General features: G+C 43.1%; 1 protein-coding gene across 1 annotated transcript in view; it reads right to left on the bottom strand.

Moving 5' to 3' along the window:
- Window positions 1-22,628, bottom strand: part of SLC6A18 (solute carrier family 6 member 18) — a 1,027,837-nt gene that overhangs the window by 419,720 nt on the left and 585,489 nt on the right. The window contains exon 6 of the mRNA XM_073676926.1: window positions 18,333-18,445. Coding sequence (XP_073533027.1) covers window positions 18,333-18,445 — 113 coding nt within the window. The remainder of the gene's footprint in view (window positions 1-18,332; window positions 18,446-22,628) is intronic.

The raw sequence follows: 22,628 nt of genomic DNA, 5'->3' as shown, positions 1-22,628 counted from the left end.
CACACTGCTAGAAGGCCAAATATTTTTTCAGAGCTAGATGCAGAAAAAAATTATATTCAGTTTGCAACCTGATGGAGGTCAGTATAGATGGACTAATAGAACAAGTCCCACACACAGCTAGAAGCCCAAATATTTTTTCAGAGGTAGATGCAGATAAAAATTATTTTTAATTTGCAACCTGATGGAGGTCAGTATAGATGGACTAATAGAGAAAGTCCCACACACTGCTAGAAGGCCAAATATTTTTTCAGATCTAGATGCAGATAAAAATTATTTTTAATTTGCAACCTGATGGAGGTCAGTATAGATGAACTAATAGAGAAAGTCCCACACACTGCTAGAAGGCCAACTATTTTTTCAGAGCTAGATGCAGAAAAAAATTATATTCAGTTTGCAACCTGATGGAGGTCTGTATAGATGGATTAATAGAACAAGTCCCACACACAGCTAGAAGCCCAATATTTTTTCAGAGGTAGATGCAGAAAAAAAATATATTTAGTTTGCAACCTGATGGAGGTCTGTATAGATGGATTAATAGAACAAGTCCCACACACAGCTAGAAGCCCAATATTTTTTCAGAGGTAGATGCAGAAAAAAATTATATTCAGTTTGCAACCTGATGGAGGTCAGTATAGATGGACTAATAGAGAAAGTCCCACACACTGCTAGAAGGCCAAATATTTTTTCAGATCTAGATGCAGATAAAAATTATTTTTAATTTGCAACCTGATGGAGGACAGTATAGATGGACTAATAGAGAAAGTCCCACACACTGCTAGAAGCCCAAATATTTTTTCAGAGCTAGATGCAGAAAAAAATTATATTCAGTTTGCAACCTGATGGAGGTCAGTATAGATGGACTAATAGAACAAGTCCCACACACTGCTAGAAGCCCAAATATTTTTTCAGAGCTAGATGCAGAAAAAAAATTATATTCAATTTGCAACCTGATGGAGGTCAGTATAGATGGACTAATAGAATGATGCTATGCCCAAAAGATTTTACTTCACTAGGTGCAGTAAAAAAATTGGTAATCTATACACAGGTGGTATATCTTGCAACACAGATAGGCTACTCCACTGACTAACACACTCTGCAATAGGCCAAAAAGGATTAGCTTTGCTAGATTCAGCCAAATGCTGTGAAAAAAACTTGCACAGCACTGGCACAGACCTGCCTGGCAAAAACTGATAGGAACTGATGTAACCTAGTCCTGAAAAGGACTGCAATTACAATTAGTCTTTACTCCCACAATCTATCTATTTAAGAGCACAGACCTGCCTGATAAAAGTCGTAGGAAATGCTGTAACCTAGTCTTTAAAAGGACTGCAATCACAACTATTCCCTACTCCCAAGCTATCTGTAGATTTGTGCGAACATTGGCTTGAAATTAACAAGGTATAGCGCACACAGCAACAGCGGTGCCGTCTAACACGCAGCTGCAGCAGTGAGAAAATGGTGGCTACGGGGAAAATGGCTTGGTCTTATAGGGCAAGGACATGTGACATACACTGCCAATGACACATGCCCTTGCTTGTGTGAAAAACAGCAGTTCGCTCCGTGTGTGTGCTGCTGATAGGCTGACAGACTGCACCTCCCCACTGCAAATGCGGGAAAGAGACAAAAAAATGGAGATCTTCATTATTCCTGCAGAGATCCATCCCCTGCCCCTCCCCTCACCCCGCTGTACACTCAAACTGCGTATTAACATTAATTTTCATCATTACTGAGAAAAAATCCAGTTATGATTTTGGTGCACGAACAGTTATCGAACATAACCTCGAACAGCCGAATTTTTCTCAAATCATTCGTGTTCGCCGAACGGCTCGAACACCGCCCAAAACAGTTCGAATTTGAGATTGGCGAACAGTTCGAGTAGAACAACGCTCATCTCCAGTCTCTAGCGGAGGTTAAGCAGACGGCTGGGGCAGAAGTTTGAAGCATGAGAAGGGGGTAATACCGACGTAGCTTCCCAGGCTACTAATATCAGCCCCCAGCTGAATACCTAGCCTTTACTAGCTATTAAAATGGGGGACCCAAAAAAAAAATGACGTAGGGTCCCCCCTATTTTAATAGCTAGCAAAGGCTAGGCAGACAGCTGGGGGCTGATATTAATAGCCCAGGAAGGGTGCCATGAATATTGGCCCCCTCCCAGGCTAGAAACACCAGCCATCAGCCGCCCCAGAAATGGCTCATCCATAGGATGCTCCAATTCTGGCACTTAGCCTCGCTCTTCCCACTGCCCTGTAGCGGTGGCAGTGTGGTATTAGGGCTGGGGTTCATTTCAGCTTATAATGTCAGCTGACATCAAGCCCAGGTTAGTAATGGAGAGGCGTCTATAAGGCATCCCCATTACTAACCCCATAGTCAAAGTTAAAAAAAAAACACAAACACCCAAAATAAAGTCCTTTAATTGAAATAAACACACAATTCTTTATTGTTCTAATTTAAACCATACTTACCATCACGCCCATTCCAGCTGAAGCCAATGTCTTCTGCAATAAAATTAAAATAATAAACCTCATCCATCCAGCTTGCCATGCCGCAGACACTGAGAAGCGTAGGCATACTTGCGCTCCTCAGTGTCTGGCTGTGACGGTATCCAGATGAGCCGAGTTCATGTCCAATGAACTCAGCTCACCTCATGCACGTCACTGAAAGCGTGGGAGAATTCTCCTGCGCATGCGGTGAGCGTGAGAGAATTCTCCTGCGCTCATGGCAAGCGCAGAGAATTCTCCCACGCTGTCAGTGACGTGCATGAGGTCATTGAACTCAGCTCACCTCATGCACGTCACTGACAGCGTGGGAGAATTCTCCTGCGCATGCGGTGAGCGTGAGAGAATTCTCCTGCGCTCACGGCAAGCGCAGAGAATTCTCCCACGCTGTCAGTGACGTGCATGAGGTCATTGAACTCAGCTCACCTCATGCACGTCACTGACAGCGTGGGAGAATTCTCCTGCGCATTCGGTGAGCGTGAGAGATTTCTCCTGCGCTCACGGCAAGCGCAGGAGAATTTTCCCACGCTGTCAGTGACGTGCACGAGGTGAGCTGAGTTCATTGGACATGAACTTGGCTCATCTGGATGCGCCATTTCTGGGGCGGCTGAAGGCTGGTGTTTCTAGCCTGGGAGGGGGCCAATATTCATGGCACCCTTCCTGGGCTATTAATATCAGCCCCAGCAGTCTGCCTAGCCTTTGCTAGCTATTAAAATAGGGGGGACCCAACGTCATTTTTTTTTGGGTCCCCCATTTTAATAGCTAGTAAAGGCTAGGTATTCAGCTGGGGGCTGATATTAGTAGCATGGGAAGCTCCGTGGGTATTACCCCCTTCCCATGCTTCAAACTTCTGCCCCAGCCATCTGCTTAACCTCCTTTAGAGACTAAAATTTTGGGGAACCCCAAGCCAACTTTTTTTTTAATAAATTCTTTATTTTAACACTAAATGACAAGTACAGTAATCAACACTATCACTGTACTTATTATATATGTGACTGACATGTTTCTATCTATCTAATCTATGTGTGATGCTCTATTCTTTCTGTTCTAAATTGTCGGGTACCGATGCTGAATTGCCGGCCGGATTTTTTAAAGAGACGGTGCATGAAAATAAAGGATTTATTAAAAAAGATAATAGTAACACTAAATGACAAGTACAGTAACCAACACTGTCACTGTACTTCTTATATATGTGATTGACATGTTTCTATCTATCTAATCTATGTGTGATGCTCTGTTCTTTCTGTTCTAAATTGTCGGGTACCGGTCTATGCCGCTGCTGAATTGCCGGCTTTTCATGTTTCACTGTGAGCACTGTTCCCATCGATTTGGGCAACCACTGTAATGCCACAACCACCAAGGCTGTGACATTACAGTGAGTGGCAGACAATCCCTGCATGATGTGAAAAAATCCAGTTACGCATTTGGTGCACAAACAGCTATCAAACATAACCTCGAACAGCCGAATTTTTTGCAAATCGTTTGCGTTCGTCGAATGACTCGAACACCGCCCAAAACAGCTCGAATTTGAGATTGGCGAACAGTTCTAGTTGAACACCGCTCATCTCTAATCATAAGTGATCCTTGGCGCATGCGAAGATGCCTCCCGCCATGAACCTGTCATTGCAGACTTGCAACAATCACCGTCCATGTCCTTGTCAAAGTGCAGCGTTCAGTTGTCCCTACCCCATTCCGTGTAATGCAAGAACAAATATGCAGCCAGCCACCCACCCACAGGCTGCAATACTATACTTCCAAATTTTTGACAGCTGCTTGCACTGGAAATGTGTCCTTTTAGGCTCGTGGAGGCGGAAGATGTCCAAAATCTTATGGAGGCGGCGACCGGGAAACCATACTCCGCTTCAGCCCCCACTATTTGTCCCAGTATCGTCTCTGCCTTCCACAAGCACGGGTCCCACAACATTACCCGTGCCCTCCCTAGTGAACTTGCTGGGAAGGACCGCCTACCCACAAACATGTGGTCAAGTGAATGTGGCCAGGGATGGTACGGAGCCAGTCTATAGCTTTTTTTGCTGAGTTGTATTTCACCACAGCCATATTCTTTAGCTTGGTGAAAGGACTTGGGAAACCATATCTACGCCAGCTGTCATTTCTCCCAGTAAGTCCTCTAAAGCTGCTTTCACTTGAAATGTGGCCTTTTAGGCTCATGAAGACGGAAGCTTTTCACAATCTCATGCCGGTGGTGGCCGGGTGTCCATACTCGGTCCCCAGCCGCCACTATTTCTCCTGGTATCGTCTCCGCATTCCACAAGCACAAGTCCCACAACATTACCCGTGCCCTCCCCAGTGCACTTACTGGGAAGGACGGCCTAACCCCAAACAAGTGGACAGGTGAATGTGGCCAGAGACGGTACGGAGCCAGTCCACAACTTTTTTTGCTGAGAGTTGTATTTCACTACAGCCATATTCTTTAGCTTGGTGAAAGGACTGGTTGGTATAGAGGGAAACCGTATCTACTCTGGGTTTCATTTCTCCCAGGAAGTCCTCTAATGCAGCTTGTTGCAGAAGCAATGGGAGCCCGTCTAACATCAGCTTGCACTTGTCGGTGGTGCTTTAACACACAAACATCTTTCTTTGCGCATTTAATTTCATGACTACACAGTTGGGCAATGGCCTGATCTGCAATGCGGTTTGAGAAATAACATGCATAAGCACGTCCGATCCACATTAAAAAAGCAGCCATAGAGTGTCCGGGAACCTTCTCCCACACTTTTCTGAGCCAGGGCTGCTTCTCAGCAGGGTTGGACGGGCCCACTAGAAAACCGGAGACTCCTCCGGTGGGCCCTGGCTTCTCCTTCAGGACAGTTCATAGTGCCTAGGTGAGGCCATGATGATGATAGAGGCCACCATTTTCTTAGTTTTCTGTTACTTGGAATGCAAGCGTAAGTATGCAGCCAGCCACCCACTCACCCACAGGCCGCAATACTAAACTGCCAGATTTCTGGGCAGCTGCTTACATTTGAAATGTGGCCTTTTAGGCTCATGGAGGCGGAAGCTTTTCACAACCTTATGCCGGCAGCGGCCGGGTGTCCATACTCGATCACCAGCCACCACTATTTCTCCCGCTGTTGTCTCCGCCTTCCACAAGTACAGGTCTCACAACATTACCTGTGCCCTCTCCAGTGAACATACTGGGAAGGACCGCCTACCCACAAACACATGGTCAACTGAATGTGGCCAGGGATGGTACGGAGCCAATCCATAGCTTTTTTTACTGAGCTGTATTTCACCACAGCCATATTCTTTAGCTTGGTGAAAGGACTTGGGAAACCATATCCACTCCAGCTGTCATTTCTCTGTGGAAGTCCTCTAAAGCTATTTTCACTTGAAATGTGGCCTTTTAGGAGGAGGAAGCTTTATACAACCTCATGCCTCATGCCTCGTGTCCATACTCGGTCCCTAGCCGCCACTATTTTTCCCGGTGTTGTCTCCGCCTTCTACAAGCGCCGGTCCCTGAACATTACTGCTGGTACTTTTCTGTGGGACACTGCTTGCCTCCTACCAGCCTGGAATATTTCCAGTGAACTATGGTATGACGCCATGGTATTAGCACTGCCCCCAGTGCCAGTAGCGAAGCCATCCCCAATTTTCTTCTCAGGAATTTTATTTGGTAGACTGAGTGGCTGCCCAAATACATTAGTTTCTTACAAAGGAGCTGAAGATAGAATGGCAGTAGGTGCAAGTTTCTCCAGCCTGTTAGATATCAGAGGGTGAACGGCAGCACATTGGATCAGTGACTCTGTTTTTTATACTAAAGAAAGATCCTACTGTTTGTTTGTTTTTTACGTTATTTTTTAAGACAAATGCGTTCACTGGGAAATGTAATTTTAACATTTTACAACCTTACCTGTGGTGTGTGACACATCATCAGGCACATCCTGTTTCATTTATTATGGAGGGACTCTGAAAGTCACAAAGCCTATTTTTATAGGGCCATCAGGCGGCCCTTACTATTCTTAAAAGGCCAGCAGTCGGCCCTCGCTATTGTTAGAGAGCCATCAGCCGGCTATGCTTTGTTGTTCTCATTATTAACAAGTGGGTCTCCTATACTGTTATTGCATATGCAGTATGCAGCTGCCAAAAATACGGACGCAATCCAATACCCCTTTGAAGAGACATAGTAGAGGTCTCAGTAAAAAAAATGTTCCCATTATAAAGGATTGGGTCTCCTATAATGGTAATGCCCATGCTGTGACTGCAAGGGCTGCCAAAATTTGGGAAAAACCCCACTAAGAATCTAAAGACACATAGATCAGGGCCACAGTAACAAGTACTACATGTTCCCATTAGAAAGGAGAGAGTCTGCTATACAGTTATAGGGTATGCAGTGAGTCCAACGGCTGACCAAATTTAGGAAAAACCCCACTAAGAATTTAAGGAAACAGAGCAGGGCCACAGTAACAAGAACAACATGTTCCCATTAGAAAGGAGAGAGTCTGCTATACAGTTATAGGGTATGCAGTGAGTCCAACGGCTGATCAAATTTAGGAAAAATCCCACTAAGAATTTAAAGACACATAGATCAGGGCCACAGTAACAAGTACTACATGTTCCCATTAGAAAGGAGAGAGTCTGCTATACAGTTATAGGGTATGCAGTGAGTCCAACGGCTGACCAAATTTAGGAAAAACCCCACTAAGAATTTAAGGAAACAGAGCAGGGCCACAGTAACAAGAACAACATGTTCCCATTAGAAAGGAGAGAGTCTGCTATACAGTTATAGGGTATGCAGTGAGTCCAACGGCTGATCAAATTTAGGAAAAATCCCACTAAGAATTTAAAGACACATAGAGCAGGGCAACAGTATAGTGTTGGCCTATGCAGTGAATGCAAGGGCTGCCAAAAATTGGGAGGCACTCCAATGCCCCTTGGAAGAGACTTAGATGTCCTCATAAAAAAAATGTTCCCATTAGAAAGGAGCAGGTCTCCTATACTTGTAATGCCCATGGACTAAGTGTATGGGCTAACAAACATTTACCCCTGGGTATACATGAACATACGGTATAAAAATTTTTTTTACATGCATCATAAACACCCTTTAAAAAATTTATGTGGGTGTTGCATCATGGACCACGGTCACCCTGGTGATATGGTGGTGGAGGATGAGGATGAAGAGAAGGAGGAGGACAAGAGCTAATAGCTAAAATCAGGAAGCGTATACCCATGTGTGGGTGTAAAAAGGTGCATGGAAAGACACCTCACAAAAAAAGACATTGGATTTGAGTTTATGCTATGCTGCTATCATTCGGTGGTGTTGAGAAGTCTGGCCCAATCCAGCCCTTGTTCATTTTTATAAGAGTCAGCCTGTCAGCATTTTCAGTTGACAGGCGGATGCGCTTATCAGTTATAATTCCACCAGCGGCACTAAAAACCCGCTCTCATAAAACGCTGGCGACAGGGCAGGCCAGGACCTCCAAGGCGTAGAGAGCCAGTTCATTTCACGTATCCATCTTGGATACCCAGTAATTATAAGGCACAGAGGAATCACGGAGGATGTTGGTATGGTTGGCAAGCTACTCCCTCAGCATCTTCCCAAACTTTGCACTCCTTGTGAGAGTACCCAGCGTCTCAGGGTTTCTGCAATGGGAGGGGTTGAGAAAATTCTCCCAGAAATTTGACAGTGTTCCCCTGCCTCTGTTTGGAGTTGTGTCTCTCTCGCCTGTAGTCCTTGGTTGTCCAATGAAGTATGACCTCTGCCACCAGCATTTTCAGATGGGAATTTTTTTTAATAGTTCCGTAACAAGGGCCTTCTGGTACTGCCCCTTTTTTGTAGACCTGTCCGCCTCAGGAATTAGAGTTATAAAGTTCTCCTTGTAGCATGGATCTAGAAGTGACACCAACCAGTAAAGACTGTCACCCAAAATTTTGAGAACGCGAAGGTCATGGGAAAGGCAGCATAACATAAACTCAGCCATGCGTGCCAGTCTGTTAACAGGCAAGACTTCTGTGTCCTCACCAAGAGGACGAGTGACCATGCTCTCCTCCTCCTCTCTGTCCTCAGGCCATCCACGCTGAATAGACGGTATGACAGTTGTGCAGGTAGTACTGTCTATAGTGCATGAAACTAGCTCTTGTTCTTCCTCCTCCTCCTTTTCCTCATTGTCACCCAATCCATGTTGGGATGAGATGAGGCTGGGCTGTGTGTAATCACCTTGTTGGTTCCTTGCTCCATCTCCTTGTGCTCCTCCTTCAATGCATCCTTTTTTGATCGTGAGCAGAGAGCGTTTCAGAAGACAGAGAAGCAGGATGGTGACGCTAATTATGGCGCTCACCATCTTGGTGGAGTCCTCAATGTTTTGTAGGATGGTACATATGTCTGACATCCATGTACAATCCTGAGATCTTATATGTGGAGTCTGAACTGAATACTGACGGCCTTGTTGATGCTGGTATTCAACAACTGCCCTCTTCTGCTCACAAATCCTTCCCAACATCTGCAGTGTAGAGTTCCAACGCGTGGGACAACACACACCAGTCAGTGAGCCGGAAGCTGCAAACGTTGCTGAACCATGGCAAGGGCAACGAATGCTGTAGCTGACTTTCTAAAATGGGCACGCAGGCGGGCGTACTTTGACAAGCAGATCTGGCAGCTCCGGGTAGGATTTGAGAAATCACTGAACCACGAGGTTAAGCACATGGGCCAGGAATGGTACGTGTGTGAGCTTGCCTCGCTTCAGAGCTGCCACCAGGTTCCGGCCATTGTCACACACGACCATGCCTCGCTGTAGGTTCAACGGTGTGAGACACAGATTTGCCTGCTCTTTCAGAGCTGTCCACAAATCTTCTGCATTGTGCGGTTTGCCACCTAAACATATTAGCTTCAACACAGCCTATTGCCGCTTGGCCGAGGCAGTGCGGCAGTGCTTCCATCTTGTGACTGATGTGGTCATTTCGGAGATGGAGGATGAAGAAGAGGAGGAGACTGAGGAGGATGAGGTGCAGGAGCTGTAGACTGTGGGGGCAACCCTGATTGACCTAGGGCCTGCGATCCTTGGCATCGGGAGGACGTTTTCCATCCCAAGGTCCGACTGGGTCCCGGCTTCCATTATGTTAACCCAGTGTGCTTTCCCTGCCCACAAGCACTTCGCCACGTGTCCGTGGTTAGGTGGACTTTCCCGGTAACTGTGTTATTGAGGGCACGGCTAATGTTTTGGGACACGTGCTTGTGTAATGCAGGGACGGCACACCGGGAGAAATAGCTGCGGCTGGGGACCGAGTAGTGAGGAACGGCCGTCGCCATCAGTTTGCGGAAAGTTTCAGTCTCCACGAGCTTATAAGGCAACATTTCTAGCGCAAGCAGTCGCGAAATGTGGGAATTAAGTAGTGTGGCCTGTGGGGCGTTGGATGCATATTTGCTCTGCGTTCCAAGGCCTGGGTATGGACAACTGATCGCTGCGCTGGGACAAGGACGTGGACGTGCTTCCTGATGCTTCTACTTGAGAGTGTGCAATGACAGGTGCAGGGCAGGAGACATTTTCGCATGCACGATAGACAGGGGATTGGCTTGAATGCACAACAGCGGAAGAAGCAGTGGTGCCACCTGCAGACACTGTTCCTGGACCCTGGGGTTTGGGCCCACAAAGTCGGATGCTTTGCTGCCATGTGCCTGATCATGCTGGTGGGTGTCAGGCTGGTCGTTTTGCCACCATTGCTGATGCTGGCACGTCAGGTGGTGGAAATTGCCTTTTTGGGGTTATCGGCAGAGTCTTTAAAAAGCAAGCAGACTCGGGAAGACCTAACAGTTGTACTGACAACTCCCTCGTGTTGGTGTTACAGGGAACGGTTGCCTGCCTTCTTTCTGTGGCCACCACACTGCTTCTTCATGCCTGTTGGGGTGCTCTGCCTCCCTCCCCCTTTGTGTTGCTCTCCTCACTCTGCATGTCCTCCTGCCAGATTAGGTCAGTTACTATATCATCCACCACCTCGTCTTCCACTTCCGCACTCTGGTCCTCCTCCTGACTTTCTGGCAATTGTGTCTCATCATCGTCCACCTCTTGTGACACTTTCCCACCATTGCCTTCGTGTGACCGTGGCTGCTCAAATATTTGGGCATCGTTACATGCGATCTCCTCTTGCCCCGCTTTAAGTGGACTGGGTGAGAGGCCTGAATCTATAAATGGAAAACTGAACAGCTCTTTGGAGTGTCCAAATGTGGGATCAGTTGTCTCTGAGCACTCGGCATGGTGGGAGGAAGGAGGTTCAGAGTGAGGAATATGCGGTCCAGATGCACAGCTACTGAGACTTGACCGTGTGGAAGACAAGGTGGTGGTGGCTAAGTGACTATAAGCATTATCTGCTATCTAACCAATAACTTTTTCACACTGCTCTGTGTTCAGTAGTGGTGTTCTGTGGTCCCCTATTAATTGGCACAGGAAGGTCTAGCGAGAAGATGTGGGTGTTTGTTGTGGCACAATTTCAGTTGCCCGCGGCCTTGGCCCCTGCATGCACCATCACCATCACGTCTAGTTCCCTGTCCCTTGCCACGTGCCTTGCCCATTTTAAATGGAGGACAATATCTTCCATTCTCACTACAAATGACTGAATTTGGAGCAAACTTATATGTGATCCGTGTGACGGACAAACCACAGTTTTAAATAGCTGGCCTGTAGGTAACTATTTTGAACAGCAAACTGGTGTCAATTGCTTCACTGACACACTGAAACAAATTTTTAATGGAGGTCAGAAATGGCAGTATTTTCTGAAAATGTATATGTGATCCGTGTGTCGGACAAACCACGGTTTTAAATACCTGGCCTGTAGGTAACTATTTTGAACAGCAAACTGGTGTCACTGACACACTGAAATTTTTTTTAATGGAGGCCAGAAATGGCAGTATTTTCTTAAAAAGTATATGTGATCCTTGTGACGGAAAAAACACAGTTTTAAATACCGGGCCTGTAGGTAACTATTTTGAACATCAAACTGGTGTCAATTGTTTCACTGACACACTGAAACAAATTTTTAATGGAGGCCAGAAATGGCAGTATTTTCAGCGCAATTATATGTGATACGTGTGACGGACAAACCAGAGTTTGAAATAGCTGGATTTTTAGTGCTGTAATACAGAAAGGACCTGGCTGAATTCTGCAGTGCCAACAAGCAAATGGCGCAGAAAAACTGTGTTCTCTGGATTGCTTTTTAAGCAAATAATGAGGATTAAGATCCAAAAAAAAATTATTTCTGGCCCCTGAGACCTGGGCCTATTTACAGAAATATCTAACAGCAGCAGCAGACAAAACTGGAATGGAGCCTCTTGATCTATGTGCACCACAGTCTGCTATATTTCCTGCCTGCCTGCCTATATACACTGCCTGCCTGATATCTCTGCAGATGGATTATTCCTCAGAAGGACTGTTTGTTGAGATGGATATGTGTCTCTAATAAAGTTTGGTACACCTACACTAACTATAAACAATCAAATTGTTAGAATCTGTTTCTTTGGGACCATTCGCCATTTTGTTGTGGTTTTCTGGCTGTTGGTCTTTTTCACCTGGTGTTGGTTTTGACTAAGGTCAAGTGATTGTATCACCCTTTATTACCCAGCACCTGCCTCCTAGTCATTGCCGGACAACAGTTATATTCCACGAGAGTTCTGGCTAGGAGGTTTGGTAGTAGTGGTTTCTGTGTTTAGTTTTGTGCAGTTCGGGGATCCTCTAGTTCTGCCTGCTGAGATTCCTGTATTCCCATTTCATTTCTGCAGCTTCCTCGTTTCCTGCTAGGAGGTCACATGTTTGTTTTTTCCCAGTCCTTAGTTCTTTCAGGGTCTCTTTTCCCTCTTCCTTTAGGTCTTCTTTTGAGTTTAGTCTAGGAAACGTCGGTGGGTCTATTCGCTAGGAATAGGTTGCCCACTACATCGTAGGGCTTCAGTCTAGTTGTAGTGCAGAAACAGCTTTTCCCTCTCCTGCCCTAGTTCTGAGTTGCAGTTTCGTAACACAAATCTCTCCCTAGCTCAGCAGCACCTCTACCTACACTGTCTGATTCCGGAGTGACTGTTATGAGCATGGTGACGTCAGGTCTGATATACAGTGGTGGCCAAAAGTATTGGCATCCCTGCAATTCTGTCAGATAATACTCAGTTTCTTCCTGAAAATGATTACAATCACAAATTCTTTGGTATTATTATCTTCATTTAATTTGTCTTCAATGAAAAAACACAAAAAGAATTGTCCTAAAGCCAAATTGGATACAATTCCACACCAAACCTAAAAAGAAGGTGGACAAAAGTATTGGCACTGTTTGAAAAATCATGTGATGCTTCTCTAATTCATGTAATTAACAGCACCTGTAACTTACCTGTGGCACCTAACAGGTGTTGGCAATAACTAAATCACACTTGCAGCCAGTTAACATGGATTAAAGTTGACTCAACCTCTGTCCTGTGTCCTTGTATGTACCACATTAGCATGGAGAAAATAAAGAAGACCAAAGAACTGTCTGAGGACTTGAGAAACCAAATTGTGAGGAAGCATGAGCAATCTCAAGGCTACAAGTCCATCTCCAAAGACCTGAATGTTCCTGTGTCTTCTGTGCGCAGTGTCATCAAGTAGTTTAAAGCCCATGGCACTGTGGCCAACCTCCCTATATGTGGACGGAAAAGAAAAATTGACGAGAGATTTCAACGCAAGATTGTGCGGATGGTGGATAAAGAACCTCGACTAACATCCAAACAAGTTCAAGCTGCCCTGCAGTCCGAGGGTGCAACAGTGTCAACCCGTACTATCCATCGGCATCTGAATGAAAAGGGACTGTATGGTAGGATACCCAGGAAGACCCCATTTCTTACCCCGAGACATAAAAAAGCCAGGCTGGAGTTTGCCAAAACTTACCTGAGAAAGCCTAAAACGTTTTGGAAGAATGTTCTCTGGTCAGATGAGACAAAAGTAGAGCTTTTTGACAAAAAGCATCAACATAGAGTGTACAGGAAAAAAAAGAGGCATTCAAAGAAAAGAACATGGTCCCTACAGTAAAACATGGCGGAGGTTCCCTGATGTTTTGGGGTTGCTTTGCTGCCTCTGGCACTGGACTGCTTGACCGTGTACATGGCATTATGAAGTCTGAAGACTACCAACAAATTTTGCAGCATAATGTAGGGCCCAGTGTGAGAAAGCTGGGTCTCCCTCAGAGGTCATGGGTCTTCCAGCAGGACAATGACCCAAAACACACTTCCAAAAGCACTATAAAATTGTTTGAGAGTAAGCACTGGAGACTTCTAAGGTGGCCAGTAATGAGTCCAGACCTGAATCCCATAGAACACCTGTGGAGAGATCTCAAAATGGCAGTTTGGAGAAGGAACCCTTCAAATATCAGGGACCTGGAGCAATTTGCCAAAGAAGAATGGTCTACAATTCCAGCAGAGCATTGTAAGAAACTCATTGATGGTTACCGGAAGCGGTTGTTCGCAGTTATTTTGGCTAAAGGTTGTGCAACCAAGTATTAGGCTGAGGGTGCCAATACTTTTGTCTGGCCCATTTTTGGAGTTTTGTGTGAAATGATCAATGATTTGATTTTTGCTTCATTCTCTTTTGTGTTTTTTCCTTGCAAGCAAATTAAATGTAGATAATAATACCAAAGAATTTGTGATTGCAATCATTTTCAGGAAGAAACTGAGTATTATCTGACAGAATTGCAGGGGTGCCAATACTTTTGGCCATCACTGTAGACCTGATGATGCTGTGCGGCCAGCCAATTACCGTAATGCCACAACCAACATGGCTACAGCATTACAGTGAGTGGTAGGCAATCCCTGCATGTTCATTGGCTCTGTAAAGAGCGCCAAACATGCAGGTAGGAGATCCAAGCTCCTGCCGAGCAACCCCGGAAATACTCGGCGAGCGCCGAGCATCTCGACAGTGAGATGCTCGGGCGAGCACCGAGCAGTAGCGAGCATGATCGCTCATCACTAGTGGTGACTTACCTCTTTGTCTTCTAAAGTGATAGATGATATTGCAGCTCTCAAGTTAGCCTTTTCAAAAGCTCTGGTCCTAAGTCAACTCGTTGTTGATTTGCCTTTTGTGGTTGAGGTAGAAACCTCTTCTGTAGGAATGGGTGCTGTTCTTTCATAGAAAAAGGATGGTTACTTTCATCCTTGTGCTTTTTTTCTCATGGAAATTCTTACAAACAGAGTTTAACTATGATATAGGCTATCGGGAACTTCTGGTGGTTAAGAGAACTTTCGAGGAATGGAGACATTGGTTGAAGGGGGCTAAGCATAGAGTAACGGTCTTTACTGATCACAAAAATTTACTGTATGTTGATGCAGCTAAGTGCCTGAAACTAGGAAAGCCTGGTGTGCTTTCTTTTTTGCTCAATTTGATTTCTCTGTAACATATCTGTGACTAAGAATGTTAAAGCGGATGCCTTATCATGTAGTTTTGTTCTAGAGTTGAGGGATGAAAATCCAGTTAAAAATTCTTAGTGAAGGATGGTGGTGGGTGCTTTGTGTATTGATCTTAGACACTGCATTATATAGGCTTAGAATGGGACACCAGAGGGCTTGCCACCTGGCAAGTTTTTTGTGCCTGCTTCACTTTGCACTGATCTTCTTAACGAAGTACATTAGATTGTGTTGACATCGAAAAGATGTGTATGAGTATGTTCGTAAATGAAGGATTTGCGTCAGATCTAAAGCCTCTCCTCAGGTCCTGGCAGGGTTCCTTTTGCCTAACGAAGTTCTGTCTCGACCTTGGACCCACTTGTCAATGAATTTTGTCATGGATTTACCTAATTCTGGTGGTAATACTGTGGTGTGGGTGGTGGTTGATCGTTTTAGTAGCAAAATGCTTCACTTGGTTCCTCTACAAAAACTGCATATGGCTAAAATTTTAGCTATTCAATTTATATCACACATTGTTAAACTATATGGTGTTCCTAAAAACATTATTTCTGATAGATGGGTTCAGTTTCTGGCTAGCTTTTGCTCTAGGTTGGGAATTAAGCCTTCATTCTTCTCAGGTTATCATCCTGAGACTAACAGTCAGACGCAGAGAATGAACCAGGAATTGGAACAATATTTAAGAGTATTTGTTTCATCTAATCAAGAGTATTGGGTGGATTTTCTTTCCCTAGCTCAGTCTGCACTCAATAACCGCACCTTCACTGCTACAGGTACCTCGTCTTTTTTGTTGTTGTAGGGGTTTCCATCTTTTTGGAGCTTTTTCTGGTTTGCAGCCTCCGGCTCCAGAGGAGGAAAGACATTCTTTTCGTTTGGTTAAGGTTTGGAGAAAGGTTAAATTTGTTTTTTTGATAACTTTCAAATGGACGAAGACTGCCAACCGCAGACGTTGGAGGGCTCCTGTCTTTCAGATGGGAGATTTTTTCTGGTTATCTTCTAAAAATCTCTGTCTTAAAGTACCATCCAGAAAATTTGCTCCTAAATTTGTTGGACCGTATAAGATAATCAAGATCATGAATCCGGAAACAGTTAAGCTCCAACTCCCGGTGGCATGGAGGATTAATAATTCCTTCCTTGTCTCACTTCTTAAAAAGATGCTGGGTCCTTAGGACAGTATTGAGGTAGGACACGGAGTATGAAATCCAGACGAGTCAGATGGCGACTTCAGTTTATTGTTAAATGGAAGGTTTTCAGTCCGGAGGATAAATCCTGATCGCCAAGTGAGGGACTTCTGTCTGCAGCATCAGCAGTTGTGGATCTCTGAGGGTCCAGTGGCCCCTCCTCGAATGGGGGTGTATTGTCATGCTTCTGGATTCAAACCCTTGTTTGTGTCTGTGGTCGTTGTCTCTTTCCACTGAGCCACAACAGATATACCTTTTCTTTGAGTGATTTAGTTCTGTTATCTTCGTTTCTGTCAGTTTTTGGTAACAGTTGTTTTTCATTTACTCTGTTTGTCTTTCGGGTGCAGCTTTAAATACCTTCCCCTACTGTTGTTTCCTGCGGGTGATAATCTTAAATGGATTAATTTACTTTGCTGTAGTTTGTGTTGGTTGCAGTAGTTTTGTGTTTGATTTATTAATTCTTTAGGGAACTGCTACTCTATCGACCCTAAGAGCTGTAAAGACATTCAGAGTAAGCGGCCGTCGAGTGCCGCCATTACGTTATCTTAGGCAGGAACAGACCAGGGTCAGAGAAGGGTTTTTCCTAGTCTGAACAGAGACCTAATAGGTTCAGGTATTTGTCTTCCTGGTTTGTACTTTACCCGAGTGAATGTGCTTTGGCAGTCATAAAACCCCAGTGTGAGCGCCTAGTGCAGAGAAAAGGATAGAAGGTTTTTTTTTTTGCCTTCCTCTTGATCAACATGTTAGGCTATGGGTTGAACTAGATGGACTTAGCCTTCCTTAAAAACGATGTTACTATGTTACTATGTTAGATGTGAATTGATCCTTATTGCGATATTTCTAAGGCAGAATGAACAAATCAACAGCAGGTCAAAAATTGGTTTTATTTATTTCTCCTCATGCTTTAGAAGTGATTAGACTACTTTATTCTTCGGGTCAGTGTGATTACAGCGATACTAGATCTTTTTTTTAATGTTTGGCTACAATTACACACTAAAAGATGCTTTATTTTTTTGCAAAAACAAGTTTTTGCATTGCCATATTTTGAGACCATTAATTTTTCTATATTTCTGCAGAGTCATGTGAGGACTTGTGTTTTTGTGGGACGAGTTGATGTATTAGTACCATTTTTGGGCACATAACATTTTTTTATCACTTTCTATTCGAATTTGTGGGAGGCAGAATGAACAAAAGCCAGCAATCCAGGAATTTTTTTTGATGCTGTTCACCAAGTGATAATAGTGTTTAGACAGCTTTATTGTCCTGGTCAGTACGATTACAGCAATACCAAATTTATATCATTTTTTAAATGTTTTGCCGCTTTTACACAATAAAAACTATTTTAGAGAAAAAAAAAATATTTTTGCATTGATATATTAGGAGAGCTAAAGCTATTTCCTTTCTCAGCTGATGGAGCTGTATGGCAGCTTTTTTTTTCAAACACTGAACTGAATGTTGGTATAATGCATTTCAATGCACCATAGCTCTCCTAAGGGGAGAGAAGACATGAAACCATGTGTTGAATTAAGGACTTGCCAAGCTGAACTATAGTGTCGAGCTGGGTTGTGGTACAGTAGTGAGGAGTAGTAAAGAGAAAGGGATTGAATCCTTAAGGAAATGTTTGAGAAGATATGTACCTGCTATCTACTGTATGTAACCCTCCCAAAGTTAATGTTCAGTAAAAGGTACTTTAAACTGGTGCTCTTCCTCCTTCAACTGTCAAACATCTGGTCCTGGCAAACTAATATCACTGGTTACATGCGGCCTATACGGGCATAGTGCCCTCACAGCACAAGTTCACACAACCACTCAGAACCCCCACTTTCATATAACATCCAGGGCGCAAAAGATGAGTACATTGCCCACGGTTACCGCCCCGTGCCATGTTGCACACGCACGATCGCCATGACATACCTATATGTCATTGGCCGGGAACCCCTACCCGACCATGAGGAATAGGTACATCATGTAATAATAATAATCTTTTTATTTATGTAGTGCCAACATATTCTGCAGGGCTTTACAATTCTGACACTGTCCCCATTTGGGGTCACAATCTACATTCTCTATCAGTGTGTCTTTAGAGTGTGGGAGGAAACTGAAGAACCTGAAGGAAACCCACACAAACACGGGGAGAACATACAAACTCCTTGCAGATGTTTCCTTTGGTGGGATTTGAACCCAGGACTTCAGAGCTGCAAGGCTGCAGTACTAACCACTGAGCCACCTTGCTGTCAAGAATGAGTTAAAAAACAAAGCGTTATGTTTTAAAATATTATAAAAATGAGACAAAAATGTTCTTACTGTTCAGGGTTATAACTTGAAAATGCAATTAACCCTCCAAAGCCCAAGGAAAGGGAAAAAAATATTTGAGTTGCAGCGTCCAACCATACTCGTGGTTTCATCAATATTGCCATCTAGAGAAAAAAAAGAAAAATGAATGTCGTCACAAGACATAACAGTGTAGTTCATGCCACTGTATGTACTATATATATTATATGCACATCTACGTTTCTATGAAGACATGTACATTTTCTCTCATATTTTCTTATTCACCTAGTGCCCTAGTGTTTTAACAGTCACATTGAGGGGGACAAGTCTACTCTAAAATGTTGAGATAATCATGATAAGAAAAAATGTATTACTGTTCTATAAGGAAAAGAAGCCGCCGCAACTACCTACCTGTTAGTGCTTAGGCACATGTTTTTTTTTTCACAAAGTCCCGGATGTTCCTTTTAAGTCTTTACGCCAAAACGAGTAGGTCAGTAGTTTTTATGTGGATGAGTCTATATTTGAGATGAAATTTTTGTTTTAAATATACTATACTCAATTAGGATTTCAAGTGAGCCATCATTTGGTGAGCTGACTCTCTCTCCCTTTTCCCTACCATTTTTTCATACTGTTAAAAATACGAACAGTAAAAAATGTTACTTGGGTTATCTCCAGTATTATTGGGCTCTATACATTGCTTGGCTAATTTTTTACCCTTATTATGAAGAGATGTCAAGGCGAATCAGGTGGCTACAGATAGGAAATGAATATACAGAAGCATTTAGAGAGTAGGTGAAAGTTTGTATTTTTTTTTATATTTTAGGGTATGTGCGCACGATGAGTATTTTGTCCAGAAATTTATTCAGCGTTTCTGCACCTCTTGGCAGCAAAAATGCTGTGGAAATTCCACACATTTTTGGTGCGGTTTTCGCCAATGTGTTCAATTGGATAAACGCACAAAGAATTGACATGCTGCAGATTAAAATGCACAGCAAATACTGACAGGGAAATTCCTGATCGTGTGCACAGAATTCTTAATTCTCATAGACATTGATGGCATAAGATTTGCAATACGTTTTTGGGGCCAATTCCAAGCAGAAAAAGATGCATCAAAAACGCATCATGTGCACATACCCTTAGGCTCTCTAGTCCTAAGCATATCAGTGGGAACCCGGGTCCTGAGACTCCCACTGACTGCTTAAAAGACCTCCTAGAAGTGTGCAGTTTAGGAGAAAGCCAATACTTTCTACCTCATATATACTACAGTGCGTGCGTGTGTGTGTGTGTGCTGTGCGCTCCGATCTCCTGAGGTGCACACTTCTAAGAGTATATGCACATAAAGTGTTTTAGGCTGTGTGCCCACGTAGCGTTTTTCAAGCGTTTTTGATGCGGAATTTCCGCAGCGGAAACGCTTGTAAAACGCTTGGTAACCCGCACCCCATGGTCCCCAATGGGATTCCGCAAGTTCTATGCACATGCTGCGGATTTTTCCGCAGCGTTTATGCTGCGTTCAAAAATCCGCAGCATGTCAATTAATTTTGCGTTTCCGCAAGCAGAATTGCCTTTGTCCAATGCATAAAAAACGCAAGGCAATTCCGCATGTGGAAAACGCGTGATAAACGCGCGAAAAATGCACGATAAACGCGTGCGGAATTCCGCATGCGTTTTTCCGGGAGAGGACTTGCAGAAATGAAGCAGAAATTTTCTGCTTCATTTATGCAACGTGGGCACATAGCCTTACAGTGTTTTTATGGAGTTAGTCCTCTTCAAAAACAGCTGAAAAAAATCACTAAAAAAACTCTTGAGAAACCCTTCTTATTCATTTCCATTGTAAAACCACTTTGCTGTTCACATATTCAGTCCTTTGGATATTTTTACATTTCAGGTTTTGAAAAATGCCTGCTGTAAAAACAAAGTGTATGTTACTTCTTTGAAGTGGACCCTTATGGAATTTTTTTTTAAATTTTTATTAGGTCAAAAATCAACATTCAAATCCAGATGAATAATGAGCTTGCCCCCTGTTTGGGTGCAAACCAGGTACAGTAATAATGACAGTATTTTCATATTAACTAACATAATAAACTAAATTAACTATGCTTCCCCTACCTTCCCTTTAACCCCTTAATGACCTTGCGATTTTCCATTTTTGTATTTTCATTTTTTTCTCCCCTTCTTCCCAGAGCCATAACTTTTTGAATTTTTTGGTCAATATGGCCATGTGAGGGCTTATTTTTTGCGGGACAAGTTGTACTTTTGAAAGACATCACTGGTTTTACCATATCGTGTACTAAAAAACTGTAAAAAAAAAATCCAAGTGCGGTGAAATTGCAAAAAAAAATGCAATTCCAGTTGTTTTTTGTGTTCTTTTTTACTATGTTCACTGAATGCTAAAACTGACCCATCATTATTATTCTACAGGTCATTAGGAGTTCATAGACACCAAACATGTATAGGTTCTTTTTTATTTAAGTGGTGGAAAAAAATGCAAAGTTTGATAAAAAAAAAAAAAAATGGCGCCAATTTCCGAGACCTGTAGCGTTTCTATTTTTCGGGATCTAGGGCCGGATGATGGCTTATTTTTTTTTGCGTCGAGCTGATGTTTTTATTGATACTATTTTGGGGTAGATCCTATGTTTTGATCGCCCATTATTGCATTTTATTGCAATGTTGTGATGACCAAAAAAACTTAATTCTGGCGTTTAGAATTTTTTTCTCGTTACACTGTTTACCGATTGGATTAATTCGTTATTTGTATTGATATATCGGGCGATTCTGAATGCGGCGATACCAAATATGTGTATGTGGGTTTTTTTTTTTATTATTTTATTTTGAATAGGGCGAAAAGGGGGTGATTTAAACATTTATTTATTTATTTATTTTATATTTTTAAAAACATTTTTTTACACTTTTTGCTTGCTTCAATAGTCTCCATAGGAGACTAGAAGCAGCACTTATCTGATCATTACTGTTACAGATAGGCGATGAGAAGATCGCCTCTGTGTAGCAGAAATGCTCACTTGCTATGAGCGCCGACTACTGGGCGGCGCTCATAGCAATCAGGACATAAGAACCACAGGGGTCTGCAGCAGACCCCGGGTTGTCATGCCAACCCATTGATGACGTCCAATCATGTGATGGGGTCACCGATGGGCGGGGCTAATGCCGCGCTTCTAGGGCAGTGATGTTAAATGCCGCTGGCAGAGATTGACAGCGGCATTTAACTGGTTAACAGCTGCTGGTGGATCGCGATTCCACCCGCGGCTGTTGCAGGCACATGTCAGCTGTATAAATCAGCCACCGGAGCTCGCTCTGAACCGGGGGTGATTACCTGGGCTGTACTAGTACGCCCCAGGTCATAAAGGGGTTATATTCCCTCCCAAAACAAGAGTTAAAACCTTGAGTGTAAGCACTAAAAAACACTTTTTTTCTCCTTTTTCTAGTAAAGTATAAATCTAATCCTTTAAAAAAAAAAATCATGTTGCTTTTAATGATGGAAAGTGAGGGGGATGAGTTGTACATCCAGCACTCTAAAATGCTTTTGTGGTTAGCTGCCACCAAAATATATAAAATGTAGTTATCTTCATTATTATTTTCATTTGTAGAATCCCATCAGATATTAAAGATGGAAAATATATTGTAATGATAAAATGGGACATTGGGTACACCTTTTGTTCGGATATGTACATGTCGATATATCTAATCATTTGATTTTTGGTTTAATGACTTAATAAAGGGCACTCAATGAGAATGATGTTGTCTATGCTTTTAACTGAAATTCTGTCGAATGGGCTCCCTCTAGATTCCTCTAAAACTGATCTATGATAGTTTTTGTGAAATGGTTAATTTGAAGATATACAAATTAATTCCTGATTAGGGGAGGGAATTTAGTAACTGCTTCATTGAAGGAGAAGGTGTTATGGTTATTGGTGATACAGAAGCTTTAATGTTTTTCCTCCTTGCTCTATATTTCTCTACATTCTTTAGATTTCTGTCTGTTCTCTGGATTAGGCTATGTGTGCACATTCAGGATTTGAAGCAGAAAAATGCTGCAGAAAAAAATGTGCATTTTGCCGCATTTTTTAATGCAATTTTTAATGCGTTTTTGGAGCTAAATAAAGTTATTTGAAAAGGAACAAGGGACATTACTTTAACCCTTGGATTTCTGTCAGAACTGGGGTGAGTATATTGGTTAATATAAGAATGTGTCTGTTGTATTTCAAATAAAGTGCTTACTCCATGTCTGTGTGTTTATTTAACTCTTCACTTTAGTTTAATTAGTTTTGGTGACGAAAAAGTCTGATTGACACCTTGTCATCACCAAACAAAAGA

Source organism: Phyllobates terribilis, unplaced genomic scaffold (assembly GCF_046119375.1).
Source record: "Phyllobates terribilis strain yellow unplaced genomic scaffold, ASM4611937v1 Scaffold_4__5_contigs__length_816908805, whole genome shotgun sequence".
Taxonomy (NCBI): Eukaryota; Metazoa; Chordata; class Amphibia; order Anura; family Dendrobatidae; genus Phyllobates; species Phyllobates terribilis.
Note: the sequence above shows the minus strand (reverse complement) of the source record. Positions and strands in the feature narration are given on the sequence as shown.